Source organism: Lissotriton vulgaris, chromosome 1_1 (assembly GCF_964263255.1).
Source record: "Lissotriton vulgaris chromosome 1_1, aLisVul1.2, whole genome shotgun sequence".
Classification (NCBI taxonomy): domain Eukaryota; kingdom Metazoa; phylum Chordata; class Amphibia; order Caudata; family Salamandridae; genus Lissotriton; species Lissotriton vulgaris.
This window is the reverse complement of record NC_141685.1, coordinates 441,795,931-441,818,410: the sequence shown is the minus strand read 5'-3', so window position 1 is coordinate 441,818,410 and position 22,480 is coordinate 441,795,931. Positions and strand designations below refer to the sequence as shown.

Below are 22,480 nucleotides of genomic sequence, written 5' to 3'. Positions count from 1 at the left end.
TGAATGTATGACATTGTTCTGCATTCTGTCCCTCAACTGTGGTTTTTGCATACAATATGTTGATGACACAATAAAGCTGAAAAGATTTGACCAGTCGACAGAAATATCCGGACCTGTGCTTGAATGGGTTCCATCATTTCTCATCGACTGCAGGCAAAGAGTCAGAATTGGATTTACCGAATCATTCAGACTCTGTCATATATATGGCTTTCATGAATGATCATACATCTCCGTCTGCTTTCCAAAATTTGTATATTTATTGCCCCTGGCATGCATCATTCCGCAGCACCAAGTGAACTTCCAAATTAATGCCAATGACACCCAAATCCAAATCAACTTCTACTTGGACATCTGCCCTGAAATTCCAACTAACATTACTCTGTGCTTAAATAACTTAATTAATTTGATGAAAGTGAGTTTTCTATGTAGGAAAGATGCCAAGGATAAGATTGCAATTGTTAGAAAATATGAGTCATATGCTCTACCATTTCCCTGGTCTACAAACCTCAGAAGGTTTTTTGCGGCCTCAATTAAAACAAGAAAAGTGGACCGTCCATTCAATAACAACCTCTCCTTTGATTTTCAAGTCAATGCTGTACCAAAGAATGTGAACATGTCTCTCAGCCTACTCTGCAAAATTCTTCCATTTCTTCATGCTCATCAAGCTCATCACAGAATTGAGCAGATGAAAGCCCTTGTCCTAGCAAGCTTACATTCCTGTAATAACATCTACTCTGGTCTCCCCAAGAAAATAATTTCTATGTTCCAAAACCTTAGAACAAAACAGGCATAATGTAGCTTAATCTTGGTAAGCAATAGTGGTCTAAATCAAACCTGTGGCCCTCTACTGGATGCTGGTAGATGCTAGGATCAAATGCAAATACTTTTGAGCAGTCCACAAATCTAGCCGGGACAAAGGCAAGCATAGTTGTAGTAATAAAACCACACTACATCTTCATCGTTCACCTTTGCTCAAGAACTGTCCACAACAATCGATCGCTTAAAAGTAGATGAAACAATGGTAAGATCGCTGGGTGTACAAGGACCAAAATTCTGGAATGCCTATAACCCCTGCCAAAGAGTGAAAAATGGAACTCTTCAGCATTACTTCTTTTGAAAATGAAATGGAGCATGGGTTCTGTTGAAGAATATGCAACATGGTCATTGAACCCGACTGATACGACAATACGTTCTACGTCCAGCAAGAAAGCTGTATATATATCAGTGCTATGGAGTTGCAGAAAGGAAACACATAGTGCTATATACAATGCCAAAGTAAATAAATGCAGGATTACCATGGAGTGATTTGTATCTTGTAGCTGCTGGTACCTTTGTTTATACTCTCTGTTGTCACAAATGTCTTCTAAAAACTTCACCAGTTCCAGGTTAAACATTTTTAAATAGCGAGATTGGCAGTGATTATGATAATTATATGCATTCAATGATTTAATGATACCAACTTCATGTGCGGAATGTCTCCTGGACATCAGTGATATTTGATGACCCCCACACATGCTAGATCTTACTCATAATTTCGGAATATCCACAATAATCATATATTTATGTCACAGCCAAAGGGGCTGACAGGCCATTTTCCAGAGTGCCTTGTGGATAGCTTTTATAGCTGTTATCACTTTTGACAAAACACCAATTTGAATGTGCTGGAATCTAGAAGATAAAAACTAGGAAAACATTGAATATTATCGATTCTTAAACCAACTGGAGAATGTGGATGGATGGAAAATAAATGTGGCATATAGACTCAACTGAAGCTAATTAACCCATATATCAGAGTTGGGATGTATGCAGATTCCAAAATAACATTTATTCTTTGCGATGTCTGTACTGCAATCCTCACTTATAAGGGAATTATCAGATGTGTTTCAAATGAAAATTGCATGTGATAACTAAGAAAGAGTTGTAGAATTTTAGTCACAGAAAGAATACTGAAATAAAACATTAGCTACATGATTCTGTCCAATTAAATAGGAGAGTTTAATTAACACAAGAGTGAAAGTAGTGGGAAAAGAGTTCTAGACTACACTGTCCTCAAAAATGAGAATAAAAATGGGAGCTAAAATGAGAGAACATGTTGCAATTGCAAATAACTAGGGTTAGAAGTGCCTCATTTAGAATGAACATGGCCGGTGTTAGAAAGAATATCATTATAATCAGCTAAGGACGATTAACAAAGACCATCAGAGGTTACAGAAACCACTATGTCTTGTGATTGTCCTCAGTTATTGAATTTTGTTGAGGAAAAATTGTAAAAACATTATAATGGACTAACAGAGACAGAGGTAATAGTAAATATAGTGTACAGTTTGCCATGAAAATCCTTCCTGTTTGATGTTGTGGTTACATTAACATTGAAACAATTGTACCAATAAGTAAATTATATCATGGTGTGGGTTAAGGGGGTCTGAGTTAACCAACATTGTTATTGAACATTTTGTTAATCTTTACCCTTTTTTATTTTTAGGTAAAGCATGAAACACAGTGATTGGTGATACAAGTAAAGTAGAACGGGGAAGGAAGTCACAGGAATTATAAGAATTGCTTAAGCAAGAACAAAGAACTCTACAAAATAAATCATATATATATATATATATATATATATATATATATATATATATATATATATGTATATATGTCCTTCTGTTTCGCCTTGGATTGAAAGTATTGGTATATGCAGGGTGCATAGAAAATAGGACTTCATATCCCAGTATGCCGCTCTGCACTTAGCAGTACTACTATAGGTAATGACATGCATACGCCAGGCAACATAAAAGAAGGACTGGCCAGATCCTCCTGATATCTTGAAGCAAGCCCCTGATGAAGAGGATCTAATTCTGGAAACGTGTCGGGCAAGAAATAATTGCAGCGTGATATGAAGGGCAGGTCAAACAGAGAAAAAAACGGATGGTTGGGACTCTGTGTGTGCCCTCTAAAAAACGCCTCGGGCACTTTGGTGATTCATATCGAGCAGGGCAGCCATGTCCTGCGGAGGAGCACCATCCAAACAAAGTTAATGGAGGCTGCTGCTGAAAACGAGTTTTAGCGTCATGCAGCACAGATGACCTTAATTAATGGTGACTTGCCGGAATGTCACTATCCTACCAAGGAAATTAACTACGCTTTTAAATTTTATCAGGAGGAACTGAACCCACTAAGGGCATAGAAAATAGGACTTCATATCCCAGCATGCCGCTCTGCACTTAGCAGTACTACTATAGGTAATGACATGCATACGCCAGGCAACATAAAAGAAGGACTGGCCGGATCCTCTTGATATCATGAAGCAAGCCCCTGATGAAGAGGATCTAATCCTGGAAATGCGTTGGGTAAGAAATAATTGCAGCGTGATATGAAGGGCAGGTCAAACAAAGAAAAAAACGGATGGTTGGGACTCTGTGTGTGCCCTCTAAAAAAAAACGCCTCAGGAACTTTGGTGATTCATATCGAGCAGGGCAGCCATGTCCTGCGGAGGAGCACCATCCAAACAAAGTTAATGGAGGCTGCTGCTGAAAACGAGTTTTATCGTCATGCAGCACAGATGACCTTAATTAATGGTGACTTGCCGGAAATGTCACTATCCTACCAAGGAAATTAACTACGCTTTTAAATTTGATCAGGAGGAACTGAACCCACTAAGGGCATAGAAAATAGGACTTCATATCCCAGCATGCCGCTGTGCACTTAGCAGTACTACTATAGGTAATGACATGCATACGCCAGGCAACATAAAAGAAGGACTGGCCGGATCCTCCTGATATCATGGAGCAAGCCCCTGATGAAGAAGATCTAATCCTGGAAACGCGTCGGGCAAGAAATAATTGTAGCGTGATATGAAGGGCAGGTCAAACAAAGAAAAAACCTGATGGTTGGGACTCTGTGTGTGCCCTCTAAAAAAACGCCTCGGGGACCTTGGTGATAGATATATGTATATATATATATATATATATATATATATATATATATATATGTGATTTAGATACAAAAAGGTATAGGACTGTCATTAGTAATATACATTGTATATAAGAATGTGTAGCTATTAAGAATGAGTAGCACTCCGTGCCTCATTTTGCAAGAAATATAGCATGTGTTAAAATATTGCCCTGCTGGTATTACAGTTCCATCAACATTGCTGTAGCAGAAGAAAAACTATTAAGTTATTTTCAATGGTGGTAAGAATACAGCTGCTAGAAATCAGATTATCTTGCATATTTAGCAGACAGACAAAAAGGGGGAGGAGGGGGCTTGCTACCCGTAATGGAAAATACAGCTGGTTACACCATTTTTAGGTCTCGGACTAATGTCCCACGAAGTGGGCGGAGTCCGAGATCTTTTGTTGTCTAATATGGGGCTTGAACCCGCCCTCTTCTCCATTGGTTGGCCTCGTAAATGCTGGCCAGCCATTGGAGGAGAGGGGCGTCACTCAGTTCAGGCCCGTCTGAACGCGATTCGGGGGCGTTTTTCTCTCTTTTTTTAAGCCCCGCCCCTTTTCTAGTGATGGGCGTTACACCCTCCCTCTGCCGAGGTCCCAGTCTATTCCTCCTGTAATGTACCCTTTACTACCTCTTGTATTTTGTTTGCTCTCAATTGTCACTTTTGCCTCATGGAACTTAACGTCTGCTTTTGTAATTGTTCACTCGTAATCTTCTCATGTGTCATTACTGTTAAGCACTCTGACGCACCGCCTGTAGTGACCTGAAGGGGCCGCCGCGCTGCCGGCGGCGACCCAGAAGTGCTTCCCCCCAGGACCCGGAAGTATAGGCAGCCAAGCAGGAAGCAGCGGGAGCCTACCCCGAGCTCCTGCGCCCAGGTAGAAAGTCGCCGGTGAGCTGACAGGGATGTTCTTCACTTTTACCGTGCCACCAGATCCACTCTAGCCAGCCTTTAAATCGTTGAGTAGTTCTACTGTTTAAGGTTAGCGTGACGCGGCTAGCTGGCAGACAATCCGCTCTTGCCACACTTTGGGTCCGGGTGTGAGTGTTGATACCGGTGATCTCGGGCCGCTGCTTTCCCAGTCCAGAGCTAAGGAAGCGGCGGAGCTGCAGTGACAGGACGCCTGCTGAGTCGGTTCACCATGGCCTGCTTCGCCCTTCTACTCCCATCTGCCTTCGCCCTGTTGTTTTTCGGCGTCGCCTCAGCTTCTGACGTGCTCGAGTGAGAGCGGGGTGAAGCTATGCGGGCGGGAGTTCATCCGCACCGTGGTCATGTCCTGCGGGGGGTCCCGGTGGAAGCACTACTCTCCGGAGCTGGGCCAAGGCAGCACCAACCCCTACAGTGAGTACTCATGGTGGGGCGGGGGTCTCCCCAGCTACTCTGTCTGCCCCTTCCCGACCCTCACTAACTCTCTGTTTCTGCTTTTGTTTGCTCTGGGTGAAAGTCCTGTGGGGAAAAATAAATGCTGCAACCAACGGCGCATATTCAGCAGCGATTATAAGTTCCTTGACTAGATGGTACTGTCCTGTCCAACTGTCCAGGGCAGAACTGCTGGTCTGATGCTTCTGAAATAGACTGCGGGCATTAGAGGTTTCTCTCAGAATTCTGAAGCTGCCTGAGAGGGCAGTGAAGAATGGTTCTTACTTTCTCTTCCACTCGTGTCTTTTCTCGGCTCTCACACAGACATCTGATTATCTGGTACCAAACTATATGTAACGGAAACTGCAATCACCGAGCTGTTTACAGATAATTACGTGTAAGGAATGTGGTTCTGGCATCTGATTGTCAATGCTATTTATAAACAAAAAACATTATTTGTTTCAAACTGCCTAGAACAGCTGGCGTTTAATCTTGCACCCTTGAATTTAACTAACCACTGCACCCTCTGCTCACGTCTGATCTTACAGCGCCCAAACTTTTCAAAGTGCCTAGAAAAGACATTCACTGCACCCTCTGCTGATGCTAACGTCCGGCCTTACAACGCCAGAACGTTTCATAGTGCCTAGAAAAGCTAGCGTTCACCAACTTGCAGCCTAGATCCCAACAACTAACCATTCACTCACTGCACCCTCTGCTCATGCGAACGTCCGGCTTTATAGCGCCCAAACTTTTCAAAGTGCCTAGAAAAGCCATTCACTGCACCCTCTGCTCACGTCTGAAGCCGACCAGCCGTGTGTGAGAACACACCCCAGGAGCGGCCATGCCGGGTCGTGGAAAGTTGATTGCTGTGTTCGGGGACGAGCACACACCTGCACCGGCTTTCTACTGGGGGGGGGGGCATCGGGGAGCTGAACAAAAACCGCAAGCCCAACAATTTGGCCGTGGAGAAGGACACAAGCGTGACTGAGATAGAGGAGACCTTCCGGTGAGAAGTGTGGGGGGGGGGGGGGGGGAGTGAGGAAGTTACCGGGGAGGTTGGTGTGGCGAGATAGGGGTTTCGAGAGTGTGGTGTAGTGGTTCGCGAGACACAATTATTTACCCCAGCCCTTTAAAAGAGGGCTCTTTGGTACCGTTCCCGTTTCAGACATGTGATCGTATTTATGAACCGCGGGAAGGTATTTAAGTGGGGGGCATCATAGGGTCGTAACTTAAACACGTACTCTAAATGTCTGTGATTCCCAGCCGACAAGTATGTTGTTGTGTCTCTGAGCCTTCTGTTAATCCCTCTCTTAAGATGTGTAAAATAACTGCCATACATCCAGAACCAGCCAGGACTGGGCGCTATTTTAAGAGAGAAGCCCAGAAGTGGATGGCAATGTTTTCTGAACATATTTTTGACACTTTAGTGGACAGGACTCTAACTCTGATAATTTCAGTCGTATTGTGTACCCTTCCCATCTTGTGCTCATCTGTGCATAATGGTAGAACCTGATACTACGGGAGGAGACCTTCAAATCATGGGGTCCAGGATCCCTTTGGCTCACCTGTCTGTGAGTTTATGCACAACACAAGCACTTATCTCCTCACGAGTAGAGATATCTGACTTTCTACTCAGATGTACATGATCCTGGGTTCTTTTGTACCAAAGGAGGTGACTAACTTAGAACCTGATGGAACACTCTCTGCTTGGAGGGCTCATAAGTGTTATTGATACTGCCTGAATCTGATTATTTTACCATAATTGCCTGTACTGCTAAAAACCAACAGATTTGTGACACGTGGGCACATTCCCCTCTTGCTGTCAGCATCCGTTGCGGTAGAAGTGGGCGAGCCACTGAAACCTCGAACTAGAAGCCATGCTGTGGCACAGCCCGTGGTTCTCTTGCCTAAAAAAGCCTCCATTCACATGAGTTAATGTGGTGACAGCTGCCCACTTGATTACCTGGGGAACCAAGAAAGTACAGCCTCAACAGGCAGAAATGTTTCTCAGTGCGTGTTCGAAAACTCACTTTTAAAAAAAATACACTATTTTAGAATTTTGAAGACCCTTATCGTATTTTTACATGAAAAATCATTTGGAGGCTTGGCTTGTGCACAGGCTCTTGGAGCCTGAGCCGACTCTTAGCTCGGCTCTCCCAGTTAATTTGTTGGCTTACCTTCCTCTGCATAGCAGTTTTGTGAACAAATTGCAAATTGAGAACCTCCCCTCCAGTGCTGCAGCCATACATGGAAGCGCAGCCTGTGTGATGTGGAAACCTAAATACATCTATTTTACAAATCCGTGACCTCCTTTGTGTCACTGTCTTTTGGGAAGTGTCCTGCGTGGATGTGGCAGTAAGTGCATTGCTTCCCCATCCCCCACACATTTTGACGTAATGCACTTGTTCTGCTTTTCAGAAAGGCAGGAATGACTAACTCTTGACTTCCCCTTTCTTCAGGACGTCAACGACCTACCTAAATTTAAGGTTCAGTTTCAGGGTCTTGCAGCTTTTTCTTTCCAAATGGGACTTTTAATAAACTGTGTACAGGCTTATTTTTCTGAAACTTGTTTAAATGGAAATTATTCTGTGTTTGATTTTGATTTACATAAGCGCTCCCCTGCCTGTTCTTTGCAGTGTGTTGTTTGGGGGGGGGGGGGGGGGGGGGGCGGGGCGAGCAATAACCTACAGTTACCTCTTAAAAAATGTAGGTCATGACTACTCTCAACTACTGTGTGAGGGTGGCTCTGTCTGTGTGAGGGTGGCTCTGTCTGTGTGAGGGTGGCTCTGTCTGTGTGAGGGTGGCTCTGTGTGGGTGGCTCTGTGTGTGTAGGTGGCTCTGTGTGGGTGGCTCTGTGTATGTGGGTGGCTCTATGTGAATGACTCTGTGTGGGTGGCTCTGTATGTGTGTGTGGCTCTGTGTGTGGGTGCAAATGCAATAGGTCTTGTATTTGCGAGAGATTAAGCTATTAGCATTGTAAATGACAATGAGATTTATTTATATGTTTTACAAACAAAAACGTAAATAAAAATGTCATGAGCAATGCCAATAGCTCTAACTTTAGCAATGCCGAGACCATTGCATTGTAAATGCTTGTTTAAATTTCAGGCACATGGATTGGATCTCAACAGCATAAATATCTTCATAGTGCAGATATTGTTTTACAACATTTCAAAATTGACATACAGGCTTTTCAAAAATTAAAAAATGTATGTGTTGAATGATTTACCATTCAATAGTTCTTTCCGGCTACCGTATTTTAATGTTTTGTAAACATTTGTCTTACACCATGCCGCATTTTGTGAAATGCTTCAACTTTGCAAAATTAACTGCCATTGAAGAAGGTGGTGATGAGTTGCCATGTTATTGCTATCAAAACACTCACATACGCAAAGTCTATCTTGCTTTACAGAGAAGCTAACAATTATTTAAATAAACAGCAAGCAAATCCTTACCATTTTCTGGCTGGTCCTTAATATCACTGTCACTTTGCTGGCTGGGACTATCTGATTGACTTGAATCTGAAAGATACAAAATAAAGGCAAGGTTACAGGACCTGCATTGGAAAGATTTCAGACTTCTTAAAAATATTATCTGCATACGTATACATTATGAACATAGGAGTTAGAGTACAAATATCCTCAAAAATGATTTAGAGAACAAAACAGTTGCATGGCATTTTACACGCTGAGCGAGCAGAGATTACCTAAAGCGAGATATGACTTTTCATTTGCTATTCTGTAATTCACAAATTGCAAAATTATATTTTCACTGGATTAAATGGCAACAGTGACACCAGAAGCAAGTACTGCTAAAGCATTGAATGAATGTATGAAATAGAAACACTAACAAAAAAGGGAAAGAATCCCTAAAATGGGGGAGTTAGTGGCCTGAGTTTAACCGTCGGGAACGTTGAGGAAGTGGAGGAGGAGATGGATAAGGGGAGACAGACAGAGGGAGTGAGAGAGACAAAGAGAGGGAGAGGGAGAGAGAGAGAGAGAGAGAGAGAGAGAGAGAGTAAGAGAGAGAGAGAGAGGCTGCAGAGAAGATGAAAAAAGTGAGAGGGAAAGAAGCAGGACATGTACTATCAACTGAGTGCCAAATCTAAAATGGTGTGCAAAAAGCCAAAAGAAAAATAATAACCTGGTTTCAATCAATGAAAATACTATTTAAAAAAAGCTTGAGGCATAAATACTCCACATGCAGGCCAATCCCAAAAATAGGGCGAAGAGCCAGGGAATCAGAACCACACAATTGAAATAGTAAAAAAGATAATCAAATCATGAGCAAAGTGCAGTTCCAAGCGTACTCTACGAATATGTTTAAAGTACTGGTTAAAATGTTGTTCTCTAACAATCTCTCACAATCATAAACTGCAACCCTGCACATTGTACGTCCAATGTGCACAATAGATACAGCGTAATGGCTCCTCTCTCTCCTCTCTCTTCTTACCTTTCTTAATTATTTATCTGTGTATTAATTTTAAGTTGGATAAGTCATCTGAACCAACCACAATCTCCAAACTGCTGTGTGACTTCCCCATTTTAAATAATTTCAGGCCACTTTATGTTTTATTGTTTACCTTATGTATAATTTGTTATCTCAAAACTATATAAAAAAAACTTTGAAGTAAAAAAAAGTTGTAGCAAAATCACAAAGTTAGTTGCAACTCTCCTAGTCACATGCTGTTGCAATAGGTCATAAATATTAGCTCTCATTTTCAGTGAAATTATACCTAGAAGCTCAGACCCACTGCAGAAACTTGTGCCTGAAAGTATTTTGGAAGATTTTAAATGTTTGATCCTGCTGCTATAATAGTTCTAAAATTTTAAAACGAAATGGTAGCTAACATGTTACATACCTTATTTATAAAAAAAAAAATTGTAACATGTTAGCTACCAATTACAGTTTTAAAATGTGAGAACTTTATTATGATTAGCGGCAGGATCCAACATTTAAAGTCTTCCAAAATACTTTCATGCACAGGTTTCTGCAGTGGGTCTGAGCTTAAACATATAACTTCTCTGTAACTTGTAAATGCGAGATAATATAGATATATATATATATATATATATATATATATATATATCACTGAAAGAAACAAAGGTTACAGGGACGTTTCACTTAGACCCAGATTGTATATGTACAAAACCATAGAAATTCAGAAGTTCTAGTTCCCTGAGCTAACTATAACTTATGCCCCGGCAATGCACTTCTTATGACCTCTCATCTTACATCACTCATTACATGGGCAGTGATATCACTGATTAATAAATAAATAATAATGAGCTTATAAAGCGCATGGTTACGCTGATCTAGTGTGTCCCCGCGCTTCGGCCCCTAACCTCATCTTGTGTGGTGCTCTCAGAGTCTTGTTAGCATGAGCCCCTTACGTTTGAAAAAGCCAGGTCTTTAGTTTTTTCCGAAAGATCCTCTACACTAGTTCTGTCCAGAGGTCGAGAGGGAGGGCATTCCAATGTTTAGCTGCCAGATGGCGAAAAGACCGGCCACCCATTCTTGCTCTTTTAATAATTGGCATCAGTCCAGCCCCCGAGGACCGCAGGGGCCAAGTTGGAGAGTAAGAGGGCAGTAGGGTATGTAGGTAGCTAGGTCCTTTACCCTGCAAGATACAGTGACTGGTGCATAAGGCTTTAAAGTTTATTCTCTCCTTCACCAGGAGCCAGGGCAGGGTAGCGAGGGCGTTTCTAGAAGACGTTCTCCAAGGTAGCATCAGCAAAAGGCATGCCGCTGCATTCTGTATGCATTGCAGTCTCTGCACACTCTTGCCACTCACTCCTAAGTATAGGACATTCCCGTAATCCAGGCGGGAAGTTACTAGTGCATGTATTAGGGTTTTCCTGGCTTCTACTGGAAGCACGTCCGGAATCTTCCGAAGCCCTCTCATCAGTTCAAAGGATTTCCCTGCCACAATTCTTGTTTGGCTATCGAAGAAAAACTTCGGAGTCCAACCCCATCCCCAGGTTCTTCCCCTGGTTACTGGGAGGGGGGATTGTGCCCAGTGTTTGAGGCCACCACGATGAGGACCATAAAGTGGGAGTCCTCCCCACAATTAAAACCTCCGTCTTGCTACCATTTAACTTTAGGTAGTGGTTAGACATCCAGGTTGCAAGTTCCTGTAAACATGTGGCAAAATTGGTGGCCGCCTCTTCCTGAGATTGAGACAGTGAGACCACCAAATGTGTCTTTTCCGCATATGACACAATACTGATGCCATATTTATCAACTATATCTGCCAACGGGGCCATATAAAAGTTGGGTGGGCGATGACATCAATAATTCTATGATCCAGTGATTGTGAGTATTTTCTAAATGTTTATGAGTGTTAAACATATATACTAAGGTACTACAAAAGTTAAATCAGTGTACTTTGTGTACTACGACTGAGTGATACTATTTCTAACATATATTATTTGAGTGACTGTGTGACTGTGCATCTGTGTGTGAGTGGGTGTGTGAGTGTCGGAGTTGCTCTATGGGTAAATAAGTGGGTGCATAGGTAGCTGTATGGGTGTGTGAGTGGCAGTAGTGGCGAGTGAGTGGGTGTGTGAATGGCTGTATGGGTGACTGGCTGTTAGACTGACTGTATGTTTGGGTGAGTGAGTGTATGAGTGGCTGTATAGATGACTGGGTCAATGTGTGAGCGAGTGACAGGTGTGTAAGTGGCTGTATAGGTGAGTAAGTGCCTGTTTGAGAGGCTGTTTGGTTAACTGAGTGGGTGTGTGAGTGGCTGTATTGGAGTGGCTGTATGGGCAGGGGAGTGAGTGGACATGTGAGTGCTTGTATGGCTGTGTAAATGGGTATGTAAATGGTTGTGTTGGTGTGTGAGTGGTTGTATGGGGAGTGAGTGGCTCTGATGAGAGTCTATATGGGTGTGTGAGTGGCTGCATGGGTGAATAAGAAGGTGTGTGAGTAGCTCTATGGGATGAGTGATTGGCTGTAGAAGGGACTGTGGAAGAGTGAGTAGATGTATGTGTGAGTATCTCTATGGGTGAGTGGATGTGTGATTGGCTCTATGGGTGTGTGAGTGGGTGTATGAGTGGTTGTGTGGGGTTTGAATTGATGTGCAAGTGGTTCTGTGGATGATGTCATCAGTGATGTCATTTGAGATGTCATGAGTGATGTAATGGACCAAGTCATGAGTGATGTTATATGTGAAGTCATAAGCAGTGCATTGCAGCGGCGTAAGTTATAGTTAACTCAGGTAAGTATAACTGCTGAATTTCAATGGTTTTGTGCATGTTCAGTTTGAGCCCAACTATAACATCAATGTAGCCTTTGGTCTTTTTAGTGAATTTCTAAGTTTTTTTTAAATTGTATTTTCTAATTACTTACTGTTACTTTAGATGAGGTGTGTGAGTGGCTGTATGTGTCTTTAGGTGGGTGTGAGTTGCTATATGAGTGTGTCTGTCTGAGTGGGTCTGTGAGTGGGTGTGTGAGTGTCCAAGTTGTTCTGTGAATGGGTGCTTGAGTCTGTAAATGTAAATGTATAGGCATTTATATAGCGCACTACTTACCCGTAGGGTCCCAAGGCGCTTCGACCGCTGCGAAACCCTTCCTGGCTTCCCTGAGAGATGGTCCCTTAATGGGTATCTCCAGGGTGAGACCAGGCATCCCCGGCGGTCTGGTGGGGCCGTTAGTGAAGATGAGGCAAGCTAATGCCCAGAGTTGCCGAGTGTGATCGCTGATCAGAGTGGGCACCGAGGCGAGAGAATTATCGAGTCCGCTGACCCTGGTCCAGAAACCTGCCGCGCCAGGAATCGAACCCTGGTCCCGGGCCGTCCTCTGCTCTCGGGTCTGCCGCCTCTAACCAGTGAGCCACACTACTTCACTCTGTGAGTGTGTGTGTGTGTGAGTGGGTCTGTGAGTGCCTGTGTGAGTGCCTATGTGGGTCTGTGAGTGGATGTGAGTGTGCCCCTATGGGTATGTAAGTGGATGCATGGGTCTGTGAGTGGGCGTGTGACTTCCTTCATAGGTCTGTGAGTGTGTCTGTGACTGCAAGCATGGTAGGTATGTCAGTGCTTGCACAGTTTTTTGATGGGTGTTTGAGTGCCTGTGTGGCTCTGTCAGTGGGTCTGTGAGTGCATGTGTGGTTGTCAGTGGGTAATAGAGTGGGTGTGAGAATGCCTATGTGGGTCTCTGAATGCTTGTATGGGACTGTAAATGGGTGTGTGAGTACCTGCATGGGTCTGTGATAAAGTCTGTGAGTGCCTGTGTTGGTTTGTGAATGGGTCTGTCAGTGCCTACATTGGTCTGTGCGCAGGTGTGTGAGTGGCAGTGTGGGTCTGTGAGTAGGTGGGTGTGTGAGTGCCTGTATGGCTCTAGGAGTGTGTGTGAGTGGCTGTCAGTAGGTGGGCGAGTGCCCCATGGGTCTGTGAGTGGGTCTATGAGTGGTTGCATAGGTCTGTGAGTGGGTGTGCGACTGCCTCTGTGGGACTCTGAGTGGTTGTGAAAGTACCAGCATAGATCTGTGAGTGGGTGTGTGACTGCTTGTGTGGATCTGTGTGTGTGCCTGCGTGGGTATGTAAATAGGTCTGTGAGTGCCTGCATAGGTCTGTGAGTGGGTGTGTCATTGCCTGTATTGGTATGTGAGTGGGTGTGTGGGTGCCTATGGGGATCTGCAAGTGGGTATTTGAGTGCTTGAGTTGGTCTTTTGAGTCCTCTGTGGGTATGTGAGTGGGTCTGTGAGTGCCTGCATGGGTCTGTGAGTAGGTGTGTGAATGACCTCATAGGTCTATGAGTGGGTGTGTGACTGCCTGTGTGGGTCTGTAAATGGATGCAAGTGTACCTGTGAGTGGGTCTGAAAGTTTGTTTTTTTAAAGTGCACCAAGATTCACATATCAGTCATGGATTTCCACGGGGGAGAGCACACTGAGCCTTGTGCGGCATCCGCGGATTCCCTAAATGGAAAAAAATAACCAATACAGCTAAATTTCATACCCAACACAGGTCCTTCTCACACTCCTCTAACACACCCTGACCCCTTTAATCATTTTGCAAAAACGTTAAGTCCTCTTGACCATTTTGTTTTCCCTTTAATAACTCCGCAATTACTGAAAGGATTTACACCAAATCACAAAAAGGGTTCTTTCTGGACCAAAAGCTACCTCTCTGCCAAATTTGGTTCCATCCAGTAGTTTGGGCTTTAGTAGTGTTCAAAATCCCTAAGGGAAATTGTATGGGAAATGCAATTTTTGTTACCCCTCTACTCCTTTCTTTTCTGAGCACCCGCTTGACAGATCACTCTGAAAGTTTTCATGCAGAACTAGACATACTGTGCCACTTTTGGGGGAAAATATTGTGAAGATTTGCCAAACTGCGCCAATGTTATAAGCAAGTCAAAAACGCTTTTCCTGTGGAAAATAGGTCCTAACTATAACTACCTACTAGCAGCAGCCAGTAGGTAATATATGCGTGTGAATGTATATGTGTGTTTTCACTCATTCTTCACCACAGGTCCTGTTGGCACTTTCAAGAAACGTGTGATTTTTTCCCCTCTTTGGAGTGATTTTCGCCATTTTACTGCAGAAAAGAATACTGCCTTTAAGTACGAGAACACATTGTGCTGGCGTTACCCTTCTTACTAGGTACAGTATAGAAGTCAGATCACTGAGATTTGCTGCTGCCAGTCTCTACTAGCAGCACCTGCCTTTCAGCCTTCCACTAAAACGAGAAATGTGTGCAGCATGTTTGTGCTTGCACCTTACTAACTAATGCATCCGTTCTTTCAAGATCACATTTTTCAACATGATAAAAGGCTTTAAATTATTCAGCAACAGCATCTGTTGATTACAACATAGCTTCCTTCTGCGTGTCTATGCTTCCCTAGCAACGCAAAGTTACGAAACAAAATGCACCAATTAATTTATGATTTAGTATGACTTATGAAATTAATGTATGAGTTAATTATAATGTATGGATTCATTAAAATGCATGGAAGCAAAATATTCTGCATAGTGTAAGAAAAATAAAGAGGTCAAACGTGTCCCCTTTGCTGCTCTAGGCAGAAGGATAGATGCATATGACACAGTTGTTCAAGAAGTTTACCCCTATGTTGTTTTCATTTTTAAGAAAAGTGAGCCCCTCCCTGCCCCCCTTCAATACAGGTTATTCTTCTGTCTAAAAGTCTAAAATACTGTCGCACTCTAGTGAGGAAAATACAAATAAAAGTCCCAAGGGCATGACTATGAACTATATGTAAACTGATAATCACTGCACAAGGATTTTGCAACTGTAGCCTTTCAAACGCAATGCTGAAAACACTTCAAGAGGGTTTTATTTGGTACACCATAGTTTAAGTTAGAATAGATAGCCTTAAGAATATGCAACGTCGATAGAGGCTGGATATTAAAATAGGATTGAGGGTCTTTTTTCCTCAGAGTATCCCTTGTTTAAAATGTATCTTTACAAGGTAAAACTTTTTAGGTGTAAAGTCATTTTAAAAAAATGCTTTATTTATTACTCTACAAAAGAATTGATATTTAAGAGCTTGTAATTGAACATAGAGGTATGATTTTGTGGATTTCTTTGATCAAAACCAAATAAAAAAGGTTAAGCGGGAAGGCAGACCCATACACCTCAAGAAGTACTGTTGAACTTCTGAAGAATCTGGTTTAGTACTTTCACCATATAAACCAGTACGTGTGCCACATGGGTGTCTTTGAAACCCATCTGTAATCACTACCACGTGCAGCCTGACACCAGGACTGGTGCCAGAATTGTCAGGTCGGTCCTACAGAATAGATGCATCTCAAACACCAGCATCCTATCTTTGATCACAATTTCCTGTGGGATATTGCTTTGGTAAGGAGTTATGGACACCATTTAGGGGTCACAGTTGTGACCCCTGGCTTCTCACGTGCATTTGCGACCCCTGGCCTCAGAATTGGCAAAAGCAATGCCAAGAACAGAGGGTAAACAGTGTGACTGCCCTTTAACAATAAGAAAATAAGATTAAACACATTAAAGAATATACACATTTGTTAAACTTGTTGCCATTTTCCTACATTGTGAATACATGAAAAATTATGTTTGAAAAGAACCAACACCTCTGTACTTCTCAAGCGTATCAATTCTTTGCAAGTGTAGGATAAATTAAAACATATTAGCATTGATAAGGAGTGAACCAAGCCAATACTATAGTTCATATACATTATCATTATGAAAGATAAGGAGGAAATCAAACTCATACCATAGTTCCTATGCAATATATGTTCGTTATAAATCCATACTGGTGGGTCTTTTCATTTTTGTATTATTAATTTCTTTTTGTGGGCGTCCCTGTGATTTAGTAATCCATTTATACACTAGGCTTCGGTGATGTCAATTTTCGTGATGTCGTCAGGATCAATGCATTGTGGCATAATTTACGGGGATTCAAGGTGAAATGTCAGATGATGTCACTTCCTGGGCTACCATGGTGGTCTAACCTTGTATGTGATGTAACTTCCACGACCCAGTTAATCGACGTCCATGCGTATAATTCCAATGACTGATTTAAGTCTAATTCAAGTACTATGGGAGAAGAAGCTCATCCCTTTCAACAACTAGAAAATGAAACACTAGAATGTGTTTGCTAATATGTTTCCATAGCAAATATTGCATGTTGTAGCGAAAGCGTTGCTGAAGGTCATTTCTGCACCCCTGGGGTGTGTGCTGAATAAAAAGAGAACATATTTTACATTTTTTTATTATCTTTAATTACACTTTTGGGAACATGATAGGATGTGGAATAAACATAAAAGGGCTCCCACGAAAGGTTACACAGAGGGGTGAAAAGTGCTGAGGCGTGCAATGCTATTTTTTTTATAATGATGGAGTTGTACATATTACCGGTCTTATTTCTAAAATAATTTTCGAAAAAATGTTCATGCATACATTAAAAAACATAATAGAATACTGTAACTACTGAGAGAACTTTTACAACCCAAATGCAAAACAGAGCAATACATGTATTATTATTGTCATACTTTTTTTCACAAATAAATACATTATTCAGTCAGGCAGCGACACCGTAACAATACCACTGCCATGAAGAGGCTGCGCTACTTCATACAATGGGGGTTAAGGAAGCCAATCCCCGTCGACCTGTCCAATCGAGATTTGCTAGTGCTTTATTACTTTTTACAAATTAAGATAAAAATAAAAAATTTACTAAAAAAAGAATAATAATGATACCTCTTTCCAACTTTACTTCTAGCCTATGTGCATAAATCGACAATTAAAATATGCATTTACAAAAAGCAACCCTTGGAGAAATAGCACTATTTTTTCTAAAATTTAAATATTGTCTATTGGCAGAGTGTGCCAGGAAGGTAAATCAGCCATTATTGCTGCAGTGGAGTCAGCACTCTGGCTTGGCAGCATGTTTCATGCTTTTTGCACCTGCAAGGTTAGAAAAGAGGGCAGAAATGAGGTTCACTCCATAGAACTCGAGCGAAGGCCACCGATTTCTTACTTCCTTAGTTCATCAAGGTTTACTTTGCACAGTATTCTGAAATCTGAATACATCAGTACATGCTATGGACTTTTGTTAAAGAGACTATTAAAAATTGAGTACTGAACGTGCGTGCGACACATTCTCATATGGTAATTTGGGAAACAAAATTGCTTGAAAAATATTTCATTTGCATTTTTAGAGAATTGTATTAATCTTAAACAAATTTTCAAAACTGTTGGAAGTTGTTGAAAAACGAGGTATTCACTCTGTTCATTGCAAGGGGTCTGCACAGCTACCACCAGATAAGTCTCTACTCGTATCGCTTTCACTCAACAGATGAAGCCTTCCAAAGGTTAGTGTTAAGAGTAAAAAAAAAAATCTCTATATCCACAGCCACACTGGTGAGGTGGGAGCAGAGGACACAGGCATGCAAATGCTACAAAATGTAGTAAGCCTTAAAATAGGTGTGTATCTGAAAAAAAGGCCTATTTTTAAGGGACAGTAGTTCGGCACTAACATTTCCTCAGGATAGCATCCCGGGATCAAGAATTGGCAAAGGAAATAGGTCTTGCCTTTCCAACCTATTAGCTTTTCTAATGGTATTTGCCAACGCTGTTTCTAATAGGAAAAAAGAAAAGATTTGTGCCAGTCCTGTGCAGCATCAGAAAAAAAGGAAAAGACACGATGGCTTTAAGCATTATCATGGCACCTAGCACAATGAAGTGTCCAACATGGATGTGCGTTCATACGTCTTGATGAGGCCGCCATTTTGTTTACTGTTCTAAGATGGCAGACACTAATCCTGGAGTGATAAATAAAAATATCTATTTAAACATGTGCAAAAAAGCATTTAAAAAAGATGAAATCTGATAGAAAATGGTGTATTACTGTCTTACATCCCATGTCTGGAAAAACATATTTTTACACTGACAGTATTTTGAACCTCAAAACTAGATTAGGAGTTTGTCTTAATGAGCACTCCAAGAAATATACAGTATTGAATTGATGTTTCCATGTGTTCAGTGCATACATAAATTCATTAGCTAAACCAATTCAATCAGTTCAACCCTTCATTGGAAACCACACAAGCAGGCTGGGATTGGCTTGTCTGTGTCCTCTCCGCGGCACAGCATACATCAGTGACAAAGAAACTTTCAGATGCAGAGACAAAATGCAGAAGCTCCTAAGCAAGAAGTGAAAGAGGGGAAGCAAGGATGCATTCACGAGGCCTGACAGTCCATTCAATATGGAGATGATGGCCATAATGCACCCATGGTCCCCTTGCTAATTAAATATGCATTGGCACAGTTCTGATCGATGGTAGGCATGGATCGGGTGACACACCTGCAAAATCAGGGGCCCAGCGCTCCCAGGAGAAGGAACATACTGACTGCTTCCTTATCTGTGTTTTCAAAGGCTCTCAATGTCTGTGCTTAGATATCTAATTCAATTCTCTCACCCCTCAGCAAACAGGATTAGGAAAACCAATACCGCCTTTTTGTGCAGGTAGGAACACACAGCTTCTCTCTTGTTCAATCCTGCCGTGACCTCTAGCAGAGGTAATGACAAACATCTACAAGTGAGGTAAGGTCAGGCGATAAGACACCGTATGGAGCGCTCACGCTAGTGAATCTAACCCTTTTGCATTTGGAATAAGAATTATTTCTTACGCGTATTACAACACCAATGTATCTTCCGCTGTTCTTCAATATAGGAGCTGCTTGCATTGTGCATGGATGAATGACCACATAATGTGAACAGAGATAAGCATTTAAAAGTCCACCTATGCATTTTACATGCCATCAGGCTCCACTCTGCTTCATTTTCCAGTGCAATCTTTTTGACTCAACTATCATTGCTCTGCTCTTTATTACAAGCTACAATATTACGTTCCAGACACCTTTGAGGGTCACATTCAAATTACCTAATCCTTAAATGGGTACTGCTAGCAGCACAGAACTGCAACTACTCAAAATGTCAATCACAAAATAGCTAAAATGAAGGATCTAATGTTGTGTAATACTGACAGGTGTGATTCTATCCCCTCTCCCTCCTTCCCAAGCCATCCTCTTTGCCTCCCCCGTGACCTTCTTGATTTTAAGCATAAGATAATTTAAGAGGCACTCCTGCACAGGAGTGCAACTAAATCACAGGATAACTGGTGACAGACTTAGCCGTGTATACTATTCATGCTTCCAATAAATATCATTCGTGAAAGCCCCATCCACCAATCTCAGCTCACAACCTTTACTGCTATAAATTTTTAGTACTAACATTATTTTACTAAGTACTGTTTGAGTGAATGTCTAAATCATACCAAACTTCTCCTTTCTTTGTACGGTGCACGTGTTACATTCATAACACGCACCAAAAAGAACAAGCCGTTCACCATGCACTATTCAGGCAGGATGTCACAGCAATGTTTCAGCTTACCTGATCACCCTGGAGATGCTTCTTCCAGAACCAGGCCTACTAATCCAGATGAAATTGAGCCAAAGATCTTATCGGTAGCAACAAGTTCCCTTCTCTCCTCCTTTGCCACAACAAGTCCACACAAGTTTAATTCTAATCCTCTTTTACTTTGTATCTGTCTATAAAACCTCATCTCACATGCGGCACTGGATGTCCTATCTGTAGGTGTGTGACTAATTGCTCCAACTTCCACGAGCCCCAGTCATCCCCACTTATTTTAATTGTTCCTGTTTTTCTATTCTTTGTGGCTCCAGCCTTATGGTGAAGCTGGGATCATACAGAGTAGGGTGCTTCCCTTTCCAATTCCTTTACAAATTTACGCAAAAGCAATTAAAGGACTGGTTGACGTCACACTCCACTTCTCAGCTCTTTCCATAAAATAAATGTATTTGCACTGTTTGCCTCTGGTGGATTTTGGCCTAGCTTATTACATAAGCGCACACACCAAGACTGCTACAGATGTTTTTTAGTCTCCTTATTGACGTGATAACGAAGATTTGACTGAAATCATAGGGGATCACATATTGGAGTTAATTCCGAAGTGTCCAGTGCAGATTTCCGTCAGATAAGACTATCAAGAAAACCTCTTGATACAAATGCTGCAATGGTTTCTGCCACTGTGTTCAAGTTATTCCACAACTCTTTATTTGAAGAGGGTGCCAGGGTTTTCAGTCCTACTGGCCGGTTGGACCCCTGTTGTTCACCTCCAAAAGATGGTCATTTTCTGGACGTTCTTGGAATTTTCTGCCTTATCTGGTCATATAGAAGCACCTGCCATGGCTGGCTCAGATTATATTTTAGAGATAGAAGGCTTGGTCCGGCATTCTATAATTCCTAAGGAGTCTCTACTGGCTAGCAAATACATAACTACCACTGATGTTCACGCTGCGAACATCTGCCTGATCCTGTAGTATCATTCAGTGTAAGGTATAACTCCCTATGTCTTAGTCATTCTGTGATATTACATTTTTTTAATTTATTCACTTTTAGTTTTTCTTATATTGACTTCAGTAAATTAACTACTTTCTTCCTCACTTTGTATAGCTTCTCATCTGTGCTTACTCGATGTAATACAATCATGTACTGCAACACTTAAGGTAGCAGGATGGTGCAGAAAGCTGAAAGTTAATCACCAAAATAAACAGTGATCTATGCCTCACAAGTTCAAATGCTTACAAGGCTGAGTCAGCCTTTAGTCCTTCAGAGCTAACACATTGAATACCATAAAGTTGGTGAAACAAAAACTTTTATTGTCATTGCTTAGAAACAACAAAAAGTGACATGAAGTGCTATATAAAATCAAGTTATTATTACGAATATTATTTGTAAGGGAGAAACACTTTTTAGATAAGACAAAACTATTCTTTAAATTTCTATCAGTAAACTCCAAGGTGAGATACTATAGACACGGAAAGCTATCGAGGAACAAGTGCTACACACTAGAAAATGTGTGGATAAGCTGCTTGTTTACTGTTTTAGTCAACAGAAGAGGCAAAAGCTTGAACACTGTTAGGGTCAGAAAGATCACTGCAGATAATAACAGCTCCTACAAACTTCATCATAGCACATATGAGATAGATACCTAGGTGCCCTAAGAAAACCATAAGCTACATCTCATGTTTACAAATCTGAGCCTATCCACTTCAAAGGATTTGTCATCCTGCTAACATCAGCACAATGACTCCAAGGAGAGGGGCAAATGATGATGTGTGTGTGAAGAAAAGTCTGGCAAAACATCAACGTTTCCAGAGATTGGGACTCTTGACATGCTCTAGTTAGCAACCAAGTAGAAGAGCTTGGGAGGTTTCCTGACTGGACTAGAACCATTACTCTTCTAGAAACTTCTCTTCGGCTCATGGAGAATCCTTAAGGGCCTTGGTGCTAGCGATAAACAGGCAATGAAGAGCAGTGGAGATGCTATTCCCGGGGCGAGGGATCCATTTGCAGTAAGCCATAGCGTTGTCCACCCAGGGTATCAAAGATCTCAGTATGTTGTCAGAAGGAAATAAGACATATGGGAGCACCTTTTGAGTAGAATTGTGAGCCCAGATGATAGAAGCCACACTTTTTTCATGTAATGCAGGTCATTCCCAGTGCGGGAGTTGTGTACGGTTGTAGATCCCTCTTATCTTCATAAGAGAGAAGAAATTCATGAGGCATAGACCGACTAATGTTTATCGAGAGTGCCATGAGTTCTCTCAACAGAAAGTGCTAGTTTTATTCATCTGTGACCGACACAAAAGC

General features: G+C 41.9%; 1 protein-coding gene across 12 annotated transcripts in view; it reads right to left on the bottom strand.

The window, feature by feature from the left end:
* The window catches only part of NFIA (nuclear factor I A), a 773,858-nt gene that overhangs the window by 213,291 nt on the left and 538,087 nt on the right, over positions 1 to 22,480 (bottom strand). For all 12 annotated transcript variants that reach the window (XM_086953211.1, XM_086953183.1, XM_086953198.1 and 9 more), the window contains exon 3: positions 8,763 to 8,828. In XM_086953211.1, the coding sequence (XP_086809337.1) occupies positions 8,763 to 8,828 (66 nt within the window). The remainder of the gene's footprint in view (positions 1 to 8,762; positions 8,829 to 22,480) is intronic.